The sequence below is a fragment of the Gossypium arboreum genome, chromosome 7 (genome assembly GCF_025698485.1).
Source record: "Gossypium arboreum isolate Shixiya-1 chromosome 7, ASM2569848v2, whole genome shotgun sequence".
Lineage (NCBI taxonomy): Eukaryota > Viridiplantae > Streptophyta > Magnoliopsida > Malvales > Malvaceae > Gossypium > Gossypium arboreum.
This window is the reverse complement of record NC_069076.1, coordinates 85,147,718-85,174,866: the sequence shown is the minus strand read 5'-3', so window position 1 is coordinate 85,174,866 and position 27,149 is coordinate 85,147,718. Positions and strand designations below refer to the sequence as shown.

Genomic DNA, 27,149 nt, shown 5'->3' with positions numbered 1-27,149 from the left:
AGGGCTCTGAATCCTTCTTGTTCCTACCTCTCTCTCTATCACGGTTTTGGAACTCAGTGCGTTTAACCTCCTCAGTAATCTTCACCATCTCGACCAAGATAGAAAAATCTCGCTCTTTTTGCGGAGTTATCAGAACCCTCAAGTTATCCCTGAAGCCAACCTTAAATTGGACACATCGCTCATATTCAGATGCCTCTATACCCTACGCATAGCAGCTCAACCTCAGAAACTCAGCCTCATACTTGACCACTATTCGATCTCCCTGTGTCAGATTCAGAAACTCCTCCTACAGGCGTCCACATAACTGGCTCCCATATATTTCCCCTGGAAGGCAGTCTTACAGAACTCCCAGGTCAAACATTCGGGCTGAGTGCCCTCTTTAATAGTAAGCTACCACTCATAAGCCTCATCCCTCAATAGTAAGAATGCACCCTTAAATTTCTTCTCGAGGGTACAATCTAGATCATCCATGATCCTCTCCGTGGCCTCAATCCAGTACTCGGCCACATTATGGGTGACACCAGTGACACTCCTGAATAACTCAGCTTCATTGGATTGGAGTCGTTCCGTAACCGACCCTCGACCCCTAGATTTAGTATTGGGCCCAGTGACCCCTTCCAAAATTCTGAGCATAGCCTAGGACAATGCGTCGTCCCCAGCCATGCGATCTTGAGACCCAATCTCAGTAGCGGGCGACACTGGTATCTCACTCGTATCCAAATTTGGCAAGCTGTCCGATGATGATGACTCAGCTCGAGCCCTTCTACGGCCTCTACCTTGGTCTCTAGTATCCCGTCCGCGGATACCTCGCGTGCTCATATCTAATCAAAATTATCTGTATTAAGATTTTTATGAATAAGTTACAATTCCAGTGTTTATTAACAAATATTTTATGTAAAATAGTACCAGAAGTTCAGAGTTTGTTTTCATTTGTCGCAGTCTCTAATAGTTTACTATAGTTTCAATTTAACTACAGTTTTCAGTGTACTTTCGCAATATACTACCTATAGTAGTTTCAAAATAGCATAGTATTTTCAATTAAAGTATATATCAGTTTTGGAATACTTACAGGATCGATGCCGGAGACTCGGTGTACCACATACACAGTAGAAACATTTCAAATCATTTGAAAACCAATTCTTCAAAGACCAAATTTAAAACCCATAATCCATAGCCGAGTTTTGTAACCTGGCTTTAATACCACTAAATGTAACACTCCGAACCCGGCCTAGACGTTAAGGTCGAATCTAGCAATGTCACATGATAGTGTGTTCGAAAACGATTATTACAATAAAATCATTTCCATGTTATTACCTATATTTATCTTTTATTAGTTCTAAAGGAAATCGTTTTAATTATTTAAAATATTTGCTTTAAAATGTTTCTCGTTGCAGAAGCTTTTAAAACAAAACAGTTTAAGTAACCGTGAGTTTAGAAAATATGTTAGCTTTTTGAAAACCGAACTTCCTATGACTAGTAGTTATAAATTCACAAAAAAATAAATAAAAACAAAATTTAAGCAAAAGTCCCAAGAGTCCTCAAGTTACATCTCAATAATAATAAAAACATAAATTAAAAAAAGCATAAAGTCGAAAAACTGTGGTCACCGTCGAGTCCTCTGCCGCACCGATCTGTCTAGGTTTGGGGATTACTTGTGCATATTAAACAAAGAGGGGTGAGTTTACGTAAACTCAGTATGTAATCCCATAGAAATAAATAATAGTAGACATAGTGCACAATTAAATATAGTTTTGGACCTAAGCCCCTTTCAGTATCAGTAACGGTTTGGGCCTTAGCCCATCACAGTATGGTATCAAATATGCAATAGGGCCTTAGTCCATCATAGCATCAGTATGCATTAGGGCCTTAGCCCATCACAGTATCAGTAGCAGTCATGCAATATTCAGTAACAAAGTCCTACCCAACCAGCCTCTACACACCATCTCCATCCAACCTTACATTCCATGTAGGGATTAAACCAACCCACCCATCCCTACACTCTAGGTAGTACCGAATGCGGCACAAAACAGTAATTTGCAGATGAGCTGCCAGTATATTAGGCTTAAGAGCCTTTCAGTACACTTCCTCCAAATATAATCAACCCAACCCCATGCAATGTAACATACAAATCGTGACATGCTATCTCATGATATCAGTACATATAACCAGTTCAGTGTACATGCATACTATCATCATGCTCAACATATATAAATCAAACAGCCAGTTCACACAATTAAGGGTCTAAGTGATACTTGCCGACCCTACAGTAGGTTCATAGTTGATTTGGGCGACCCGTGCAACCTTAGCAATCAATTCAGTGAAAATAGGCTCAACGCCCATGTAGCCTACCGGTATGGGTCCACACGTCCGTGTGGCCCACACAGCCCAATTTGGCCTTGGCCGTGATACGGTCGTATCTTGTGCGCACGACTTGGCCTCGTCGATCGCACGACCTTGTGGTCGCACACAGCCTACCACACGGACAACCACATGCCCGTGTGGCGTTGACAGTGAGGTTTTTGGCTTTCGCTAAAACCCCATTTTCTATGTTTTAGGTATGCACCTATATCGTTTTTGACGCAAAAGCAACTGTAAGTAATCCTGAACCTATAATTAATCAAAATACTACTCATTTAATCACTTAACCAACAAATTAAAACTAATCCAAACGGGTTACTCAACTATTGAGCGATTGAAACTTACCCCCAACGCTTCAAATCAATTTGCTTATGAAGTAGTACCAAAAGAGTCTCGATCCTAGCGAAATGATGCTGCCCAAACATCAAAATAACCCCTAGTTAGAAACTTAACATTATCAACTACAAACCACATAAAATCACTTACCGAAGTTATCCAAAAAATGCAAAAATAAGGAGCAGAAGTGTGATTGCAGTCGAGATGGGACCAAAATCGAAAGAAAATGGGAAGACAAGGGTAGGTTTCGACAAAAGAGAGAGGAAATCCTAATGAAAAAATTGACAGAGTTTTTGGAGAGAAACAGACGTAAAAAAGATGAGTACTTACCGAATGATCGCAGTTAATCGTGGAATGAAATGAGAGCGAGTGGAAAGAAGTTGAGGAGAAAAAGAATGGGAGAGCACAAGAATTTTTCGCAATAAGAAAAAATAATGAAAAAGAAAAATAGCAGCAAAAAGGGAGAAGAGGAGAAAAGAAAATCGAAAATTTTATTCTTAGGGAAAAGAAAAGAAAAAAATACAAATAGAATAATTCGATAAGAATTTTGATAACCCTAAAATCCCTTAATTCACTTCATCAAACTTCCACTACTCAGATTTCCAATACAACTCAAACTGTTAGCCACCAAACCGAGCAAAAATAATCACCCTTGCTCACGCAAAGATTTGAACATAAGACCATCAATAAGCCAACACACTACTTAACCACCAGACCAGTATGCCCATTCTGATATAAGCTTATCAACAATTAAATAAAAGCCTATTGACCAAAGATTGGGCTTTATACATAAAAATACCAGAATTTGCCCAAGTCATGGCTTGAACTTGGGACCTACCACACACACCCAGAACACTTAACCACTGAAGTAGATACTCAATTGTGTCATACATTCGTAAAAATAAAGATTTAAATTTTGAGGCGTTACATTACACTTTGAGATTGTGTCCAATCATCACCCAAAAGTTGCCAAGTTTAAGGACTAATGTGAACTAGAAAATTTTAAGGACCAAGTTAAGAAAAGTTACTGAATTCAAGGACCAAATATTGTTTTATCTCTAATATTTATTACATTGTGAAATGAGGGGATTTATGTAACACCCCTAACCCGTATCCGTCACCGGAATAGGGTTACGAGGCATTACCGGGCTTATACACTAACATTTATACAAAATCGAATCATAAATTTTCATTCCATATCAATTCTTTTCAAATTTCACTACAAAGTCCCTAATATAGGCCTACGGGGCCCAATACATGCTTTGGAAGTGGTTCGGGACTAAACTGGTAACTTTAAAAATTTTTCCTTGAAGATAGGGGCACATGCCCGTGTGGCCTGGGACATGGCCATGTGGCTTGGGACATGGCCATGTGGCCAGCCCGTGGGGTTCCCATGGCCGTGTGGCCAGCCCGTGGGCAGATCTGACTTGCAAATTCTTAGGCATTAAAGGGGCACACGCCCATATGGCTAGGCCGTGTGGTAAACTGATTTTTCACTATTTTTAAGCCATTTTCACATGTTTTTGACACACGACCATGCTTGAAACCTATGTCTTTCACACGACCAAGACACACGGCCGTGTCTTTTGCCCGTATACTATCCTGACTTCACATTTAAGGATGTAAGGGATACACAACCTATCAACTTGCCTATGTGTAAGCCATGTGTCTTACACGGTCTGATCACACGCCCGTGTGTCAGGCTGTGTGGACTCAAAATGAGCCTTTTGTCTCAAGTTTACCAACCCTGCATAACTTAAGCTTCAAGCTAATAATTTTCTCAACTTTTAATTCAACCAAAACTCAATTAAACACGCTTAATACATGTTCAATTAAACATTAAATCATCTAAGCAATGTACACTCATGGATACCATAATTCATATTGAAATCATACTACATTATTATACTAAACAAATTCGTGTAAAGTTAACTTCCAAAATTTGCATATTTCATACCATGCTTCAACATCTTTCATGTTCATTCACTATCATGTACAAAATAACACCTTAACAACCTAGGTACATGCCATTTTACCAAAAGAAAAGTATTCACCACTTTGAGTTCGGGATTGGCTTGGATGCTGAGTCCTTAGCTTTCTTTCAGTACCTAGTTACTGCGTGACGAAACAAACCAAATGTTGAGTATGTACTCGATGGTATTTCTATAAACCAATACTTAATTTATGCATTTATACTTAAACCTTAGATTTCAATAAATAAACACATCATGAACATTCAATTAATTGTCTTCATTTCATAATAACATTTATCATTAGAATCAAAACCAGTAAGATATACGATTCAGTCAGTATCATTCAGTCTTCAATGCAGTAATTTACCCCTATTAACATAACTCGAACCTAGACGGATACACGGATCCAACCCACACACCGGGATAGTATACAGTGTTTCATCAGTCAAAGTCGTAATACAATCGTAATGATAACAATAACGATGGCGGTACACGAGTACCTCATCGAACGAATCCGAACGATAATAATGTGAAGCGAAGAAGGCGACACTTATAGTGTCTCATCGACTGAAAGTCGGAATATCCCTGAACACTTTCAATCCTATAGCATGCCAACTATATCTGACTAGCCCGACACTGTTAATAGGGTTTTCATTTCACTTTCAATTCATCATAAAAAATCAATATACATTTCAATTCAAATATTCATAAATCAACATAATACTACAATATCAATACTTACCTTAATTTCAATAGCCATACATAATATCAATAATATGTATCAAAATAACTATTAAGTTTGGTTATAGAAATACTTACCTTAATTTCGCTCACTTTCTCTTTTCCCTTCTTTGATGACGTTTCCAGTGCTACGTTAGCTACGAAAAAAATTAACATTTAAAATCATCAATACATATCATTTAATAACACACTCTTCTATTTTTCATGTAACTTTTACAAAAATTCTAATTCAGTCCTTCCACCATAACCATTCTTTTTCTTCAAATAAATCTCATATTGTCATTTAATACCTACTTTAAACAAGTTTCAGCTCTTCATATTCAATATAAAACATCAATTCTACAATTTAGACAATTTAGTCCCTACTATAACAAAACTTATATCTCTTTTTACAATTCAATTCTTCTCCCACTTCTAACTTGAATTCCTATCACTTTATCTCATAATTCATTCAATTGTTCAACTTAATCAACATCTAAAAATTTACTAATTTTGTAAATTTCAACATAATTCAAGCAGGGCTTTATTCCAAGATTCCAAAAACATCAAAATTACAAGAAAATAGACTAAATTGACTTACCAATTAAGCTTCAAACCTCAAAGCCCTATTTTTCCTTTCTTTTTCTTTCCCTTTTTTCTTTCCTTTCTATTTCGTTTTCATTCTCTGTTCTTTCTTTTCTATTTTGTTTCTTTATTCTTTTATTCACTTAATATATTATATTATTAATATAAATATAATATAATATTATTTACTTATTATTTAAGTAAATACTAATAATTATCAATATATGTCTTATACATACTCCACATGTATTTCACTATTACCATACACTTCGCACTCATGGTTTAATTACTAATTTAGTCATTTGACTTTTCTTTATTCTACAATTAAATTTTTACACTATATTCAATCTAGTCATTTCACTAAATTAGACTTAGTTCAAACTAATTCACTTACCCAAAATCTAATTAACCACACTACTGACTTCGTAAATATTTTTAATAAATATTTACGGATTCATTTTGCGGAAACTATGACCCAAATATTCAAATTTTCGATACCCATAAATTTTGGGTTGTTACAACTTATTTAGTCAAGCATATTTTATTTGATATAAATATCTATACTTTTATTTAAGCCACTGACTGAGTTAGTGACATGAGTCAACGGGACACTAACTCGTTTAGAAAAATTACGGAAATATCATTCTGTATTTAAAATAATTTATATTATTTGAGGCTACTTTAGTTAATTTTTTATTATAACGAAAACTAATAAAATTTTATATGCATATAGTGGAATTTAAACCCACGTCAATTGAATTGATAAAACCTCAAATTCACTACTCAGTCAAAGATTCATTTTGATGTGTTTTATACATTTTTTTTGTTTTAATATACACAATTTATTATCTCAGTCAGTTGTTTATCTATACTAATATACTATTATTAAAGTCCTTGACTGAATTGGTGTAACGAGTCAACCGTGCACCAACTTGTTAGAGAAATTACGAAAATATCATTTTATATTTAAAATAAGTTATATTATTTGATGGCACTTAATTTTTTATTTTAACAACCACCAATGAAAATAAAAATGTTTATTATGTTTGGGTTATAACTTATAATGATAAAGTTAAATATTTATTATGTTTGGGTTCAAAATTATTTTGATTAAATTTATGTTGATTTATTATATAAAAACAAAAATAATTCCGTAAAATATAACTTTACACATGGGATAATATTTTAATAGTTTCATAATTAAATTGGTGTCTAGTTAATTTATAACATCAACTTAACAAAACACTTAGATAAATAAATATTATGTTAAATTCAATAATAATAATTTATTATATTCAATATTTGTACCTAATATAATAATGTTAAACAAAGACTCGTTAATAAAGTGGTAATGAAAATATGGAAGGCGTGTCATAGAATGGCGTACCTTAATCATTGATGTTTCATGGTGGGCCATTGGATGAAGTGGCCACGGCGGCATTCATATATTCATGGGCAAAAAATGGCAAACACGGCGGCGACACGGACGATAGAGATGCGCAGCTGATTACGTCCACCAAAATGTTTATTGATCTTCCCAAGAAGAACGGTTCAAGATTTCTCGTTTGTCATTATCAGCCATGAATGAAACAAAGCCCTCAAATTCTGCCTTGTATGTATATACGAAAATTGTAAAATTCATTTCAAACAGTTGTTTACTTTTTTATATTCAACGCGTAGTAATAATAGTATATAAGATCTTAAAAGAAGAAATTAAGAAACCCCACGCTGGGGATTCCTTTCCTTCGTTGCCTTTGCCTTGCCTTTCCCTTCACTTTTTCTTTTGTTCCTTGTCATTTCAACTTTAAGAAGAAATTAGTTATTAGATTTGGGTTTCATTTCTTGTTTAATTCTCTCTGAAACTCTCAGGTCAGGTAATTTTCTTTTTCCTTTTAGAGAATTGAAAAAAAAAGAAAAAAAAGAAGATATCAGATATGGCAGAAGAACATAGATGTCAAGCACCACCACAATGTGCAAACAATTGTGGATTCTTCGGAAACCCAGCAACCCAAAATCTTTGTTCTCAATGTTACCGCCATCTCCAGCACCTTAAAGAACAAGGATCTTCCTCTGCTGCGAAACAGGCTTTTAATCAAGCCCCCCTCCCTTCCTTTTCTTCTTCATCATCGTCGTTTTCGGTTTGCTTGGCGGTGAAGCATGAACCGTTGGCGGAAACCAAGGAAGAGGTGGTCCAAGCGGAGGTTCAGGTCCACGTTCAAGTTCGACCTAACAGATGCATGACTTGCAGGAAGCGCGTGGGGCTGACGGGGTTCAAGTGCAGGTGTGGGATGGTGTTTTGTGGCACCCATAGGTACCCTGAAAATCATGGTTGTAGTTTCGATTTCAAAGGGATGGGAAAACAACAGATTGCCAAATCGAATCCGGTTGTCAAAGGCGAGAAGCTTCAGAAAATCTAAAGGAAAAAGGGGATTGTTTGTGATTGTGTTATGGATGGTCTCGCCGGCCGTTGATGCTTGTAATATGACATACATTCAAATGGTATTTTAAACTTAATGCGGGTGCTGATTTCCAATTGATTTGTTGGTTGCTTTTGCAAGGAATTATTCCAATAACGAAAGAAAACTGCTCCCTAATAATTCATACTACATTCTTAATCATTGTTGTTCCAAGTTCTTTTATTTATTCAAGTTGATTTTAAAGGATTAGTACATTATTTGATATCTGAGTTATGTTTTTATGATTTTGATTTATTTTTATTTTTATAAAATTATGAAACTTTTTTTATTTTTCAAGAAAATGTTTTCTAATAATTTTTATTTCTCATAAAATTTTTTATAAAATATTATGAAAAGTATAAAAAATAAATTTTTATTTTTATTTTTATGAAACATTATAAAAATATTTTAATTTTTAATATATATAATTATTTTTATTTATAAAATTTTTATAATTTTATTTGTTAGAAGTTTTATATTTTTCAAATGGTAACATCATTATGGCATCATCGCCACGTGTCAAATATTCATCGGATAATATAAAAAAGTTAGCATTATTTGTTCTTGGGATCAACCTGTATATACAACGAAATAATAAAAGTGGAGAAGAACAAACACACATATTTTACTTGGAAACTATCAAAGAGGTAAAAACTATGGGCAAATGACGCTTCGACTTTTCACTAATGAATAAACAAACAATAGTACAATATGGAATAAATAACCTAAATGTACAACCTGTACATTATTCAAACCCCAAATACAAAGCTCAAAATCCTAAAGAGCAAATCAGTAAACAAAACCCTAAATCTCATAGGGCACTCACAAAAAGGGTATAAAATAATTTCCATAATTACCATGAAATTTTCACAAGAACTCATATGCGACTACGTCTTGTCGGCCTCAAAGAAAAAGCCTACGACTAAATCTTGATTGACTTAACCAAAATAGGGATACAATGACCACTTTAAATAGGCTAATATTAGAGTTCTAATCATACTAAGATATCCCTGGAATAATTAGAGTCTAATTAGGAGAAAAAGTATCGTTTGAAGTCTAAAACGTGGCTGCCAAATAGGAGAACATGTCGTGATGTCGCAACGTCCCATTCGCCTCGTCACGACGTCGTCCATCATATTGTCCGGATGAGTTGGCTTCATCATCCCAACATTGGGCCTGTTTTGGCCTTTCTTTGGTTGCTCGTCGGTTCTCACTTAAGGTGCCTGCAATGTGTCTGATAAATGTGAGGCATACCCCACAAATCTCCACATTGACTCATATATATCACGCCTCCTTTTTCATGCCCCGTCACGAGCCAAACTCAAATTTTGCATAATGTCAACCAAGTTTATATCGTGCTTGAACTTTGAAACTGAAAGACTTCTAGTCCTCAAATTAAAGTTGTATAATGCAACAATGGCTAATAATACCCAAATGGGGGAGAAAACATTAACTCTTTCCACCTTGATTGTAACCCTCTGTGAACTATTCGAGTCCTTAAAACCAAAAAGGGATGATATTCTTCTCTAAATCAGGCACATGCTTGGCATCTAACATGGCTCCACCTTTAACTTGATGATGTGTGGATAACAACGAATCAACACCCTTGTCCTTGGCCACATCAGCTACCTCCGTAATATCTAAAATTGCCATAAATTGAAATTTGTGGTCCGTCGAATTTCTCGATATCCAAAAACATTGTTGTGGCACTGAATAAGTCGATCTGTGAAAGCTGAACCGTAGCTCTGATACTAGTTTGTTGGGGATCGACCTGTATAAACAACGAAATAGTAAAAGCGGTGAAGAATGAACAAAATATTTTACATAGAAAACCTTCAGATGGAAAAACCACGGGCAAAGAAGGCTTCGACTTTTCACTAATGAGTAAACAAACGACAGTACAATATGGAGTAAATAACCTAAACATACAACTTGTACATTACCCAAAATCCCAAATACAAAAATCAAAATTCTAAAGAGAAAATCGGTAAACAAAACCCTAAATCTCATAGGGCACTCACAAAAGGGGTATAAAATACTTTATAATTACCACGAAGCTTTCACCAAAACTCATATGCGACTACATCTTGTTGCCCTTAAAGAAAAAGCCTACGGCTGCATCTTGATTGACTTAACCAAAACAGGGATACAACGACCCATTTAAATAGGCTAAGATTAGAGTTCTAATCATACTAAAATATCCTGGAATAATCAGAGTCTAACTAGGAGAAGAAATCCTGCTTGAAGTCTAAGACGCAGTTGCCAAATAGGAGAACATGTCGTGACATCGCAACGTCCCATTCGCCTTGTTACAATGTCGTTTATCGCAGCATCTCGATGAACTGATGATGCTCTTCGTCCCGACGTTGGGCCTATTTTGGCCTTTCTTTGATTGCTTATCGATTCTCGTTTATGGTGCTTGCAACGTGTCTGATAAATGCAAGGCACACTCCATAGTTCCAACTACCATTTTGTGTTTTGGAAGCCAAATTTAGGTACCAATTTGAAGAAAAAAATTAGATATCACATTGAGCATCTAAGCCAAACTCATGTACTAAATGGTATATTAACATTTTTTTATACAAAGCCTATTTCTACCTATAATCCATTCCCACCCTTAAATTGAAGGTAAAAAAATATGCTTAAGCATGCTCGAATTTATGTCCTTTTGTTGTTGCAATATCAATGCAATTATTTTAACAAAACGGTGTATAAGCTAATAGGTCTCAATGGGTCATGTTTTTTAGGTTTGAAATCTTAGGAAATAAAACAAGAACAACTCAATTAATTTCATAAATTGAAATTTCTTAATTAATGATAGCAAGACAATACCTCCCAATATCCATGTCTATAACGTGTTGTAGTTTTGATAAAGCAAGGCTGGGTACCCGTTATAACCCGAGGCTTTAATCGGATCCATATCCTTAACTGCTCGCATGACCTCTTCCATCTTAAACACTATTAATAAAGAGTCATTCAATTCATCATTAATGCATCACACAACTCCTGAGAGAACATGGGATGCATTACCTCTTCATTGGGAAGAAAATAACCCTAAAAAAAATCCATAGTAACAGTCTCCAATTGATCTTCACTCTCCATCCAACTCCCCTCCTCATCTTCCAACTCTCAAATCGTGTTCATTCTTCTTTGTTGAGAAGCGAAGTAATGGAAAAACCCAGTATTTCGATCTCCATTCTTCAACCAATTCCCCCTTGCTTATTTTTTCAAATATCGTTCCTCGCAACTTTCACCTATACAATCTCTTCTAAAGTAATGTCTTTTGGCTCACACGTATTCAACTCCTCCAAAAGCGTGCAAAAAATTGGCGACATCGACTTTCATTATTTTTTAAGTGTAAACTCGATACCTGTAAACCTTGACCAAGCTGCACAAAACGATCAAGAATCGAACCAACATAATTTTTGCAAATTGTTGTTACCTCAGATTTATAAAACTCTTCTAAAGTCCAACAAGATTCAAAATGGAAAGGTTGTAAACCAAAATCTCTTCAATTACTCGCCACCCTCGAACTTGTTTGAAAAAATAAAAGGCAATAATCCGAGAACCCATGAGATAAATGTTGAATTATATATTTTGGGAAAAGATTTGACCACCTCCCATTGGCCACCCCTCGATCAAGTCTTTCTTTGATATTAGTATATACAAATCTCCCTATTTTCCAAGTAAACTATTGGCCTTTAAAGCCCAGATGGAAATCCTTAAAAGCAGACTTTCTCTAATCCCTCAATCAAGTTTTTTTTCTCGTACCCGACCCCTTATTTTCTCAAAAGAATAAGTAATCTTATTGAAATTATCAACCGCTAACCAAGGTGAATTTAGACCATAGGCCAATTGACGAAGCAGACTCCATGAATGATATCTAAATCTTTCATTCGATGCTCCATAAAAACCAGTGAATCTCCATGCGTTACCCTCTAAATCCTGTTGTACCTCGAAATCAATATGAATCCTCAAATAACATTTCAACTACATTACAAATCCCTATTTCCATCCTATTGATAAACCACCCATCGACCTATCCGCACTCACATCAAATCCATTCAAATAACCACATCTCCGTCGAACCCTTTCATACGACTCACATTTAATTTAGTCTCAATAAAGAAAACGACATGAAGATTATACTCCCTCAGTATATACTAAAGTCTCTGGACTGTCCATGGGTCCCCCAACCCACAAACATTTTAACATAAGATTTTCATTGTACTCGACTGGCTTGCCTTGCAGAGCTTATTGATCTGGCATTTTGAGAACCATATTGAGTTCCAACAATAGAGTCCTTCAAGTCCACGCCATTAGAAATGACAGAAATATCCAACCCAAACTGTGGCCTTTGTTTCACATACATACCTCCTAGTGGATTTTCCTCTAAGCTCAAATCCATATCAACATCTACTCGCTCAACAATCACCTTTCCTTTTCCATCATTCACTACCAAATTCAAAATAATTTCTTGTAACGAATTAGATTTTTAAAAATCAGCCAAAAATATATCCTTACCATAACGAAATCCCTCCAAAATCCCCGGATCATTCTCCCTTTCATCTCACAAACAATAACTTGTCATCCTCAATACCTTTCACAGCAACGCTCGTAACGAATTATTCATTCACCAATAAGCTCCTTATCGCCTTGAACCATTCACACTAAAAAAAATCTTTATCTATGCCTCATCTTACCATAAAGAAAACAAAACAGAGATTGACACTCATACTTAAACTTCGCATATATCTCCTGTTTCACCCCCGAAACAATCTTCTTCCTCTTCTTCAATGGAACTCGCACATGAATTTGAACCCGAATCTGCATATAACTCATAACACCTTTAGCTATAGCTTTAGAATCATATTCCAATATTTCCCTATGAAATTACCAAACTGTCTGGTTAAAACTTTTGAAACTAGACCAAGCAACAAATCAAGGATCTAAAACTACAAAGGTATGAAGAATAAAGGAACCTGCTCTGGATCCTCATCCGGCATCAGGCTATGAGTCACAAGTAGGTGATTGTTGAATATTCAAGGCCTTTTAGACACAACCCGATCAATATCCATTTCATAGTACAACCGAAACAAGAAACACTTTCCCCCTATGCCTGTAATCAATACACCCCCAACGGGTGCCAGAGATTAGCCATCATATTGTGCATAACTTGAAACTAAACAACACTTGCAGTAAAAAAAGAACCCACCAAGCAATACTCATAGGCCCATTCTCCCCTCAATTCCATCCCCAATTTGCCACGCCTCCTTCTCTTCATCCCCTATAACAGGCTTAGCCAAATCCTCCTCCATTCCTTAGACACCTTCCAAAATGAGAAACCAAATCTAAATAGAAACAAAAACCCTCAGAGCAAATGGAACAAATCCATAGAAAAACCTAAAATGTGTCACAAAGGTAGACATTTACCTTTTTATCTTTAATTTTAAACATTCCAATTTCAACTTATTTTAAATAAAATCAAATTATAAAGTTTTTATAGGATAAAATAATGTAAAAAAATAAAATAAAATATAACTAATTGAAAATATTCTCCTCAAATTAATTTTCATACTTTTCTTATAAAAATTAATTTTATTTATTTTGGATTATCAAAATAAATTATGCAACTCATTTATTTTTTTCATTAATTATGAGGGCTTTTTAAGTTTATGAGGTTGTTGAGGATTTGATTAATCATTGAGAAGACATATAAACAAAATACATGTTTACAACTCTTGAATGATCATTACTAATTAGATAATCCTTCATTATCCAAAACAGTTGGGTCCAATAAAAATTGATTGATCTTTTGCCTTTTATCTAAGGATTAAAATGGTTTAAACAAGTGGAGTAATATATAATTTTAAGATTTTATATAATTTAATATATTGTGAGTTAATAAAATTGATTATTTATATTTGTTTTTATCAATTTTTAAGAAGTTCAACATTCTTTTCATCATGTGTAATTTTACTATATCACATACAAACTCTTTTTTTTTTTCTTTTTTAACACTTTTAAAATCAATCTAATTAGGTAGCTTCATTGCATCACATTCACAGACTCATCTTTCAAACCAAAACCTAATACTGTATTATTATAAAAGGAAAAACTTCTTTTATAAGATAATAATTATATACTTTTTTTTAACTTTTGCAGTGTTTATGTTAATTTATCATATTACAGTCATATTTAAAATCAAATAAAAATTTAATATCTAATATTTATAATTAAGTGTTTTTCTAAGTTTGATGTTATCTTTAACCGAATCACTAATTTAACTATGAAATTATAGAATAATCTATTTTTTAAAATTGTATTTAATATTATTATAATATCATTTTATTTTTCATACTTTTACAATATCTTTTAATAAAAAATTAAAATTAAACACATATTCAATAATATAAAATAAAATTTACTACCAATGTACCTATATTTATTATTAAATAAAATTTAAAACTTTTATCTTTTCATATTTTTATATCATTTTTCAATAAAAGAATTTCAAACAAGTAGAAGTAAATTAACATTCCGCTTATATACATTGTGCAGTGTTGAATAATTTATATTTTGTATATTTTAAATTATTGATATGTTTATGGCATCATCAATACATCATAATTTGTTTTTGATAAAAATCAAGATATCATATTTTAAGAAACGGTAGTTAGAGTGGATTCAAGCATCTAAATAGATTAGAAACAAAATTGGAGTGGTAAATGGGAAAAAAGAAAAAAAAGAAAATTATACAAAAATTTATTACTATAGCATTCCAATAATCTATTACTTTTTTTTTTTCTGATAAAATTGATCAACATCTTTAATAATAATTAAAAAAAAAAAGAGACGAAACCAAAAAATTTGGGTAAGTAATTCTTAACATTAAGGAAGTATAAAAAATTAAACAGATGAAGTTGTTCCATTCCCATGCCTTAATGATCCAAAATTTAACCCCTTTCAATCAACCACACAAAGCTCACTTACTACCTACCCACCAAAACACTCAAACTCATTCCCAACCACAACAAAGAAAGAAAAAAGGACCATCCATAATTTGTATTCATGTTGTTACAATTAAAAAAAAAGGGTAAAAAAAAAATAATCTTACAACCTAGAGCCATATTCCAGTTAATTCATAATACTATTAATCAATTGTCATATTAAGAAATAATTGAAATTGGATTCTAAGTTGTAAGACTTGTAACAACAACATACATAACAAACAAAAGAAAAAGGAAAACGTCGAATTTTGTGATTTTTATTTTAGTAGATAGATTACATCGTAAATATGTAGTTTTTGATTTAAGGGTGAAGAACATTTTGATACTCATTTTAAGAATTTATCTTAAAAGAAATTCAATTTATTTTAAAAAGTCTACTATAATTTTTTTTTTTTTTTTTGTTTAAAACCAAAGTGACCATCTCCTCAATGCGATAAATGATTGATAATGAATTCGAATAGAAGGGATGGAACCCCGTCAGATGAGTTACCTCCGTACTAATAGTAATAATTTCTAACATTACCTCGCGCTACCAATGGCAATGATGCTGCAAATCACCTGCATTTAAATATGTACCCAAAACCGCATGGATTTTAAAGGGGCAAAGAAGAAGAGGAATAGAAGACTGTTCCTCACTCCACTCCTTTTGCTTTTTCCTCATCCACAACCCTTTCTTTTAGGGTTTGCATTGCAGGTTCCTTTCGATTTCCCCCCTTTTTCTTTTTCTTTATCTTTTTTGCAGTGTCTGCTTTTAGTTTTAGGCATTTGGTTGGTTCAGTGCTTAATTCTTGTTCTTAAGATCATGTTAAACAATAAACCTTAACATTTTTGACTAATCAAACAATACCATTCCTATCATTAACTTTCACCTGCAATTTCATGCTACTCTTTCTTGCCGTATTTCTCCCTCCAAGATTTCATCTTTGTCTCTTTCTTTTCCGGGTTTTCCTCAAAATAGGAAAAATATTTGTCCTTGGGTGAAATACATTTGATCTTCTTCCCCCCACTCCCCCTCCATTTTTTATCTCTTACAAATCCCAGATTGTTTCTATTTATGATTAGGCACCCATCTTTGTGGATGTCAAAATCTACTGAACCTGAGAGATGGATCTGAACCTAATACATATAAATTCAAGATCCGTATTTTTTAACCCTTTTGGCCATATCTAGCAAACCCAATTTTACGGTTCAAGCAATTGTATTGCTCCCATGAAGAGGTCGTTTAGACCTTTGATAAGCATTTTAATGCTTGTTGCATTAGCTGCAACATTAAGCTGTCGGATTGCCATCCGCGGGGGCAGCGGTGGTGGATTTGCTGTTTCAGCTGAATTGGAGACCACCAGGTCCAGCGTCCTAATCCAACCCCCACCAATCCAAAATTTTAACTCAACTTTGCTCAAGTTTGCAGCGGTTGATACAGGTGAAGCAAAATCCAAGCTTGAAATAGAGCAGCTGCTGGAAGGGAACTTTGCGAGTCAAGGAAGGTATAGGACTTTTGCAACATGGAGGAGGTTCAATCATCATGATGTCAAAGCTAGGAATTCTAATGGGATGCCGGTAATGCTCAGGTCCCCTAAATTTTATCGGTATTGGTTAGATTTTAGGAGGAACTTACAGAATTGGGCTAGAAAAAGAATGTTCCAACCTGATATTATGATGGATTTAGTTACACTAGTAAAGGTTCCTATTGATAGCCACAATGGTTTAATGAGTTCGGATAACAAGTATAAATCTTGTGCTGTTGTGGGGAATAGTGGGATTTTACTGAATACTGATCACGGAAAGTTCATTGATGGTCATGAGGCCGTGATTAGATTGAACAATGCTAGGACTGAGAGGTTCGAAAAGAATGTGGGGTCAAAAACCAGCATTTCTTTTGTAAATAGCAATATACTGCATCTTTGTGCTAGGAGGGATGGATGTTTTTGTCACCCTTATGGAGGGAATGTTCCTATGGTTATGTATATCTGCCAACCGGTTCATTTCATGGACTATTTGGTATGCAATTCGTCTCACAAGGCACCTTTGTTGATTACAGATCCGCGTTTTGATATGTTGTGTTCTAGGATTGTGAAGTACTATTCAGCGAAACGGTTTGTGGAGGATACAGGGAAGGCATTGAGTGAATGGGGGTCTACTCATGATGGTTCCATGTTCCACTATTCCTCTGGTATGCAAGCTGTTATGTTAGCCTTGGGAATTTGTGACAAAGTTAGTATATTTGGCTTTGGCAAATCGACTTTGGCGAAGCACCATTATCATACTAACCAGAAGGCTGAGCTCCGGTTACATGATTATGAGGCGGAATATGCATTTTATCATGATCTGGTGAAGAATCCACGGGCAATACCATTCATTTCGGACAAATTCAGGTTCCCTCCTGTGGTATTCTATCAATGATTTTGGCTGATTGGTTTCTTTTTTAATTTTATTTTGTCCTTGTTTTGTTGGTCAAGATTAAATCAGTGTGTTCGATGGTGTATCAGTAATTCTGTAGTGGATAGTCAAAAGAAAACACATGCTGAAGATCTGTGTTTCATATTCTGGACCTGCACTGTCGAAGATGGTTTAGGGTAATAGGAAATGTAAAATTGGAAACTAAGAATATGAAGTAAGATATGGATTCTTCATATGCTTTTTGTTGAACTTTTGAGATTCTGTTCTTTCTGGTGCAATGTTTGGGGATTCAAGAGTAAGTCCCTATAAGGTATTGTAAGCTTCTAGAAATTCAAACTCATTCATCTAGCTTATAGATCAATTAGCATTTGTTTTGCTGTGTGTATTCGGATTTGGGTTTTGAATTAGTGGGTTGGGTCCTCCTTAGACAAATGGGTCCAACAAGGGGCTGGCTTAGACACCTTCATTAATTGTGTACATACATATCATAAATAACGTGGTCATACATTATTCTACTAAAATTGGAATATGATTGTTATGCTTTGTGCTAATTTTTGGCATGTCATAATGATACTAGAATTTCGAGTTAATATATGCAATTGGCATTTAATCTTGTTTACATGCGGCTCCAAGATGAGCAAAATTTGTGTACCAAGCAATAATTATAGAGATTATTTCGTTGCTTTTGTATTTAATTATTTAAAAATTCTTTTTTAACTATTATTCATAATTTTATCATTTTAGGATTTTATTATATATATATTTATCATTTTAAAGAGGAAGCTAAGCTAAGAAGTCATTTACTTGGGGGACAACACTTTTGGAATATATTTTTTTATGGTAAATTAGATCACAGCTCATCTAATTATGAACTCGTCTTTTTGGAATATATTCGTACCATATTGACTTTATAAATTGTATATATTGATAATATTGTTGATTGAGTTGTTGTCACAAGTTAATCTGAAATTAACTCAAGATTGATGACAACATCATCATAAATAATTGTAATGCATTTAGAATTAAGTAATATGATTTCTTTATGTGTTTAAATTTTATTTTACTCATAATTTAATCTATTTATTTCATTTTAACATTGTACATATTTTATGTATTATTACTAATTAACTTTAAACCATAGATTTTATTATTTATTGTGTGCTTTTGTTTTAAACACAACTCTAAATTCAAAATACATTGTCTTTACACACGCGTGTGTGATAGAATTTTTAGTATTGATAATGTTGTTGATTGAGTTGTGTTGACACCAACTCAAAATTTATAACAACACCATGATAAACAATTGTAATGCATTTAGATAGTGTTTGGAATGCTACCTAGTAATTGTTTGTAATTACATAAGTGTGATGTGTTTGGGTAATCAGGTGTAATTGGAGAACTTTAATTATAATTTCCAATTCTTAAGGAGAGAGTGAGAATTAGAGTAATTGCGTAGATAATTACACTCAAATTTAATTTTAAAAATTATTTTAAATAAGTTATAAAATTATATTATAATTATAAACATGTATGAGTGTTTTGAATGATTATAAGCAACAATTTCTCATAATATAAATCCTAAAAATTATATTATAAAAATAATTTGTGTATTTTATAAAATTATAACAAAAAATATATTATTTAAATCCTATAACATTTCTAAAGTAATGGTAAAAGAAGTTTATTATAAAAAATAGTTTAAATGATATAAAAGTTATAATATATTTATTTATAAAAGTTATGATCGAGTATAAACATAACTTATTTATATGTCTATGGTATATTATAAAATAATATACATATTCATAAAAAATGTTATAGTTTTTTATCATAATTTATTTATAAAAAGTAACTTTTAAAGTTATGACAAAATTATAAAAGTTTTGGACAATCTACAAAACCTTTTTAATAAAAGCTATATATATTATAAATTATAAATTATTTATTTAATTTACGTATTATAAAAAGATATAACATCTTTCTTCAAATTAAGTTTATATAATTTTTAAAATTAAAGCTATAGATTGTTTGGATTATAAACCTAAATATTATAAGGTCGATGCTAATTATGCAAATAGAAAAATTTTTCTTGTACCATATCGTGGGGTATAATATATATCATTTGAGAGAATGTTGATAGACAAAAGTACCATAAACAACTCACGATCTTTTTAATTTAAGATATTCAAGGCTTTGAAATATGCTTGATAAGATATTTGTGGTTCTATAAAATATTTCTACATTAACAACATTACCCTAGTATAATACTTGGATCATACTAACTGTTGTACATTTTATAACTTCAATCATATGTGGAACTAAGATAATCCATACTTCGAATAGTACAAGGAAGAAAGAAATCTTGATAATTTTAATGATGCAAATTCAAATTCAAATGATGGTGAACTTAATTAAGGACCAATAGATGATAATAAGGAGCATATGTTAAATACTAAAGCAGGAATAACCCTACAAAAATGCACTAGAATTACAATTAGATAAAATCGCATATGATGTAACGCCCCAACTTTCTTATAGTTAAATTGTTTAAATCATGTTAAAAAATTTCATTTGGTTTGGTGATTAAGTGCTTTGAGTGTTTATGTTAGGTCTTGAGTTCAATTCTCTTGTTTTTGAAGTTTCCATTAATTTTGAATTATGTTAGATTTAAGTCTTAGGGCTTATCTTTTATTTTTTTTGGAGTTTGTTGACAGAATGAACCTGTTGATTTAGTGGTAAGGTGTTAACTTACCTTTTGATCTTGTGTTTGAATCCTCATGAGTGCAAAGTGAAAATAATTTTGCTAATTCTTCTATGTGCCGCCCATGGTAGTAGGTTGTTGGTGGGATTTGAACTCTAGTGGCTGGATAGGATAGAAATAACCCGATTTGTTAGGATTGTAATTAGTTAATATCTTATTATTTTTAAAATATTTTCTCTTAAAATCTCTCCCCACAATCGTCCATTACCCCTATTTACTAAATTCACATTTTTTTTTCTTCTTTCTTTTTTTGTTACTCCAAGATTTTGTTCTTTTGGCTCTTTCTTTTTCCCTTTTTGTTCTCCCAATTTTCTATGTCGTTACCTCTAGTTTTGTGCTACGTTTATTTTCCTTTCATTGCTTCGGTGCCATTTTTAAGAGGGTTGTGTTGTTGTCTCGGTAAAGGTGAGTATGTGTATTTTCCGGTGGTTTGTTTTAATTGATTTTGTATTGTGGATTTGTTGGAAGATTTTGGATTCTTGAAACTATTGATGATAATTGTTCGCGTTTTTGGTTAGGTGAAGGACGTGAGTTTCACAACATTCCTTCAACGAGTTAAGTGCTTTAGGACCACTGTTACTTCCAAGGTTTGTACATGAATGTCGTTTTAAGGGACTATTTTTAAGTGTTAGCCATTGTTATTGCGTTTTGGTTTTGTAATTAGATGATAATTTGATCATAGTTGTGTTTGATGTGTTTAGGATCTCTTTGTTGCGTTAGTGTCGTTATTCTAGTAACACCAGGTGAGTGTTTCTAACACGAAAACACCATAAAAACTCGAAAAAGTAGGTTTTTTTGAAACAACAATTTGTGTCACACGATTATGTTTGGGTAGGCCATGTGGGCCTCTTTGGTCCGTTCTGTTGAGCCTTCTTAGGGCCGAAAATAGGATTTGGGCTTGGATCTATAAGCATGTAAGACTGTAAATTTAAGTATTTGGAAGTTAGTGAGCATGTTTATGACTTATAACTCTGTATAAGCTTTATGATAAAATCTGTAGTTATGACACTGATGTAGGTATGCTATGTCTATATTTCGATATGATTACGTTGTATGAAATACTAGTATGATCATGTATGTGCATTTGGGGTAGGATATGATTTGTGTTGGAGGAAGTGTGATTATGGCAATATTATTCTATTTTTTGCAGTAATCCGCATTATCTGTCTGGCAGTTCAGCTGCATTATTTTTGAGTGGCATACAACCACGATATGGTGTGATAGATGGATGGACTTTTGTTGTCCTATTTGGTGTGATTGATTGGACAGAGATGGTATGTAGCGGTTGGGGGAAGGATTCTCATATTCTGATATGATATTCTGATTTTTCAATATAAGCATATTCTAGTATGATTTTTGTTTGTAGGCCAAGGCACATACTGGGCTTTTTAGTTCACTCAGTTAATTTACCATATTTTAGGTAATCTTCAAACTTAGGGTCTGAAAAGTCTATAAAGTCCATAATAATTTCAAACTTTCCATAATTTCTTGTTAGGAAAATTTGTCATTCTTAAAACATTTATGTGAACTTATTAATTGCTAACTTAAAAATCCAATTTTATGAAATCATAGCGTTTAAGTCACTTGCTTCGAAAAACTCGTAATTCTAAATAAAACTTACCAATTGAAGTTCTTTAGCTTATGTAATTTTTGAAAACCAAACATTTATTTTTAATTAACTAAAAATATGCAGAAATCTTTAATTGAATAACAAAAACCAAAACCAAAAGTCCAGAAAGTTCGAATAGTAACATATCAAACCATTTTATGAGAGAGACCAATCCGAGTCCCTAAACGCCACCCAATTCTAATTCTTTCGATTACTTGAAAAGTTAGAAAAATTGAGTGGGCTAACGAGTTCAGTGTGTAACTAAACTAAAAAAGAATCACAAATAGCACAGTAAACAGATCAAAATGTCGTAGAGGTTTCATCAAACTTGAATGGCAAAACTGTGCATGCATGGTTATGGCAATGCACTATTTTAGAAAACGAAATGTAGATTTTTCAGAAAATTTCCTACTCAACTCTATTACACACCAAAATGTCGTAGAGGTTTCATCAAACTTGAATGGCAAAACTATGCATGCATGGTTATGGCAATGCACTATTTTAGAAAACAAAATGTAGATTTTTCAGAAAACTTCCCACTCAACTCTATTACACACCAAAAGGAGTTCCCCAAAACTCATCCATCCAACAGCACATCAACAGGTAATTATGGACATTGACATCAGAGTTATAGTTAAACTGACATATCAGATACATTTGGTTAAACTACTAGATAGTGAAGATCATTAAACTGCTAGAACTTCTTCATTACCATATTATCCCAACCCCACCAATGTGACATGACATGCAAATATAGAATTTGAATGAAAAGCATGTAAGACATGCAGTTGTACAATAGCATAAATCAAAAGGCATGGAATTCCACGCTTTTGCAGAACAGATGTGTCACAAATTCAACGAAAGCAAATCAGTTTCGCCATAACATCACATGCATGGTCATATAACAGATTCAGAGATATACAAATTAATATAATTAAACATCATATACTCATATACAAACATAGCAAAATAGGAAGATGCCATCAAAATTATCAGTATATAGTTTGTCGAAACCATTTTTTGAAAACAAGGATCGACTTCATATTTTGAAAAGAAAACGAAAATTAGGAGTTGCCACCAATCTTTTTGTTTAGGTGTGATCGGATCACCTAGAAATTTGGTCATTTTAATAAAACATTTTGATTTACTAAAACAATGATTTTGGTCTACGAAATTTGAGAAAACGGGTTCGGGAGTCAGTTACGTATGAGGAAGGATTAGCACCCTCGTAATGCCCAAAATTGGTACCTAATTGATTAATTAATGTCTTAATGTCAAAATTTAAAAACTCGAAAAGAATTTAGAATACGATCCCTTTTTTATGTTGATCTATACGAAGAATTTGCTTGAGTAAATCCAAATGGATTCTAAAAACCTTCTTGTCCCGAAGTAATAAAATGCCATATCCAGTACGTTAGGACACAACATTTCAGACCCTCAAGAATAAGTTGGTCTTTTGATTTTCAAAACTCATGTGTTTTAATTTTAAAAGGTTATTCTGTCATTTAGATCAAACGAGAAAAATCGAAACCCAGTACATTAGGGCACGATCTCTCGAATTTCTAAATACAGAACATTACCTTTATTTTCAAAATTGTTTTTTTTTGTATGAATTTGGATTAAATATTTAAAAATGATACACATTTAAAAAAAATATTATTTGAAACATGAATGGGGTTGTATTTGATGAATAATGGTAGTGACAAGTTTGGCGCAATAATAACGTAACATACATAATACAATAATATATAACATTGATATCAATAAACTAGCATATTAGTATGCATGGATAATAATAATGATAATGGAAACAATAACGATAATCATCAACGAACAACAACAACAACAACAATAATAATAATAATAATAATAATAATAATAATAATAATAATAATAATAATAATAATAATGAAAAGATCAAGAAAAATAATAATATAATAATAAAATCTAAAGTTTTAAAATTATAAAAAGGATATAAATAAATAAATGATAAAATAAAGTAAAACAAACGCATGTAAGAAAAAGAATATATAAATAAATATAAAAGAAATATAATGATAATAATAAGGGTAAAAATAAAATCAATTTATAAGAAAAATAATAATAAATAAATAAATAAACAAACAAATGAATATTAAATATTAACTAAACCAGTTTAATAGTGTAATAATAATAATAATAATAATAATAATAATAATAATAATAATAATAATAATAATAATAATAACAGAGTTATAATTAAAATAATCATAATATAAATTTTGAATATATATATATATATAATATACATAAGTAAATAAATAATGAAATACCAATAATAATAAAAATAAACAAACCAAAAATTAAAAGGATAATTAGATAAAGAAACATATAAAACAAAAAAAAGGTTAAAATTTGAAAATAAAATAAAACAAATAAAATAATGGCAATATTAATAATAAATGGTAAAACATAATAATAATAATAATATGAATAATAATAACGATAATAAATAATAGCAAGAATAATAATAGTAATGATAACAGAAAATAATAATAGTACTAATAGTAATGGTAATAATAATATAAAATAATAAAAAATGATGACACTGATACATAAAATATAGATAGAAACATAAGAAATATAATAATATTAGGACTATAAATAGATAGATAAAGATTGATAGTATTAGAATAAGAAAAATAAACGGAAATATAGTAATAATAGTAATAGTATATTAAATTTGTCAATTCAATAATAAAATAACGAAAATAATAAAAAAAGGACTAAATTCAAACTTAAAACAAAGGTTTGGGGCAAAATCAAAATAAAAAAGAAAGGAAATGGACCTCATTGAATGCGTGAATAACAAGGAGGGACCAAAAGGGAAATAATCCCTTCTCCTCCAAAACGCATAGCATCAGAGAGGACCATATTGAAATCTGAAGTAAATCATGGGGTAAAAATTAAAAATAAGAAAAACTTGATTACAAAACAATAAAAAAGCGGAAGGGTTAAAAGCGAAATTAGCCCTTCCTTTAAAAACACGCAAATCCTAGTCGGTTCGGTCGGGTCGGTTCGGCCCAGGTCAAAACGACACGGTTTTGGCGTTTGAACTTGAATCCCAAAACGACGTCGTTTCATGTGGGTATAAAAGCTAAAATTTTTTTACAAAAACATTCTTCCTTCATTTTATTCAAAAAAATTTCTGGGGGCTCTCCCTCTTTTCTCTGCAGCAAGACCAGGTCGGCCAGACCTCCGATCAGCGACGGTCGAGAGTTGAAAAATTTCCCTTTTTCTTGGCAAATCGAAAGATCGGTACGTCCCTTTTCCCTTTTTTTTTTATCTTTTATGTATATATATAAATAAAAGAAAAGAAACAGATTAAAAAAATAAAAAAAATAATAAAAAGATGAAATCACCTCTTCTTTCTCTGATTTGATTTTTGATTTTTTTGTTTATTCTTTCTCTTTGATATTCGATCTTTGTTTTCTAATATTTTGAGATATATAATGTTTTTTATTTCATCCAAAAGAAAAAAAAAGTCCCAATACAAGTGGTTTTGTGGCTTTTTATAGCCATTTTTACAACTTGTTGTTTTTTAATCTTTCTATCACTTCTGTTGCAGGTGGATGAGGTCAACGGTGGTAGAGTTGGTGATGGCAGGTAGAGCGACAGTATGGTGATTGACAGAGGCTAGTGCGGCTGACCTAGGGTTTTTTTAGTTTTCTTTTTTTTTTTTCTAATTGTTGTGGGCTAGGGTTAAAAGAATTTTGGGCTGTTGGGTTTAGCTATTTGGGTTTGGATTTCGATTTGGGCTATCTGAGTTTTGGTGTTGGTTTAATTTATTTGGGTTTAGATGGGGTTTAGTTTAGTTGGGCTTGAGGTTGTTTTATTTTGGGCCCGGGCAAAATTGGTTTGTACATAGTTCATGTATATATATATATTACATACCTTTTCTACATTTCTTACAGTGCCATACTATTAGATATCATATTTTTAAGTCCAATTTATACAATATGGACCTTACGGAGTGGCTAAATACGCATCATAGACAAATATGACCCTAGGTGAAATTTCCAGACAATGGGTCCACACACCCGTATGGCCCACATGGCCTAACACACACTTGTGTGGCCCACACAGTGTGCCACACGGCCATGTGACGTCGACAGTGAGTTTTTCAGCTTTTTGTTGTTTGTTGTTTTACGAGATCGAGTTACATACCTTGATGTTTCTAATAAATGACGATCTAACACACTTTCAAACCCTAAAACTAGCATTTAAAACAAACTAATTAGCAATGATATATGAAACTTAATCACTAATTCGACCACCAACACTAAGCATTCGACCTTAATCACAAATAACCAACTCCTACAAGGCATTCAATTACTTGCCCAAAGAATAAACAGTCCTCCCGTACCTCGCCTAATCAAAAATAACAATTTTATGAGAAGTACACAATTTATCACCCATCCCACACATTCACCAATCTCCCTTGAGAAACTGAATTCAAAATGAAAATAATAAAAAAATTTTCCCCTACGAAGAGAAACATGGCACTTACAAAGTGATGTACCATTGACCCTAAAAACACCTAAATTTCTCTTGGCTAGAACCGAACAAGCAGGAACAACGACACAAGTCCAATGTAGTAATAAAGTAGAAGATAAAAGAAGCAGCAACAGAAGAATCAAAAGGGATAAACTTGCAAGTCACAAAAATGCATGTGAAAAAGATGGAAAAGCAAAAGAATTAGCAAAAAGAAAAAATTCTCAAGAATAAACTAACGTGAGGGAAAAAGTGGAGAGTGTGGGAAAAATGGGGAAAGTGAAAAGAAACGTCACCACATAGCGGCATAGACAAAGAATAGCAAAATATTTTTACTTTACACACACAAGAACTTGAACATAGGAACCAAAGGGTAAGCTAAAGCCTTACCATTGAACCATCGAGCTCATT

At 32.6% G+C, this 27,149-nt stretch overlaps 2 protein-coding genes and 1 long non-coding RNA gene across 3 annotated transcripts; 2 read left to right on the top strand and 1 right to left on the bottom strand.

Moving 5' to 3' along the window:
• Nucleotides 1–1,430: 1,430 nt before the first annotated feature.
• LOC128295355 (uncharacterized) lies at nucleotides 1,431–2,733 on the bottom strand. The gene is made up of 2 exons (XR_008285742.1): nucleotides 2,704–2,733; nucleotides 1,431–1,651 (listed from the first exon to the last, which is right to left on the bottom strand). It is a non-coding gene; the product is annotated as an uncharacterized LOC128295355 (long non-coding RNA).
• A 4,564-nt stretch (nucleotides 2,734–7,297) lies between these two features.
• On the top strand, nucleotides 7,298–8,651 carry LOC108471820 (zinc finger A20 and AN1 domain-containing stress-associated protein 3-like). The gene has a single exon (XM_017773382.2). The coding sequence runs from the start codon at nucleotides 7,907–7,909 to the stop codon at nucleotides 8,387–8,389; it is 483 nt and encodes a 160-aa protein (XP_017628871.1). The 5' UTR covers nucleotides 7,298–7,906; the 3' UTR covers nucleotides 8,390–8,651.
• A 7,488-nt stretch (nucleotides 8,652–16,139) lies between these two features.
• LOC108470413 (beta-1,6-galactosyltransferase GALT29A) lies at nucleotides 16,140–18,386 on the top strand. Its single transcript, XM_017771749.2, has one exon. The coding sequence runs from the start codon at nucleotides 16,648–16,650 to the stop codon at nucleotides 17,836–17,838; it is 1,191 nt and encodes a 396-aa protein (XP_017627238.1). The 5' UTR covers nucleotides 16,140–16,647; the 3' UTR covers nucleotides 17,839–18,386.
• The last annotated feature ends 8,763 nt before the right edge of the window (nucleotides 18,387–27,149 follow it).

Bases quoted from the DNA above. Each gene is read 5' to 3' on its own strand.
- LOC108471820 (XM_017773382.2), top strand. From the start codon at position 7,907: ATGGCAGAAGAACATAGATGTCAAGCACCACCACAATGTGCAAACAAT.
- LOC108470413 (XM_017771749.2), top strand. From the start codon at position 16,648: ATGAAGAGGTCGTTTAGACCTTTGATAAGCATTTTAATGCTTGTTGCA.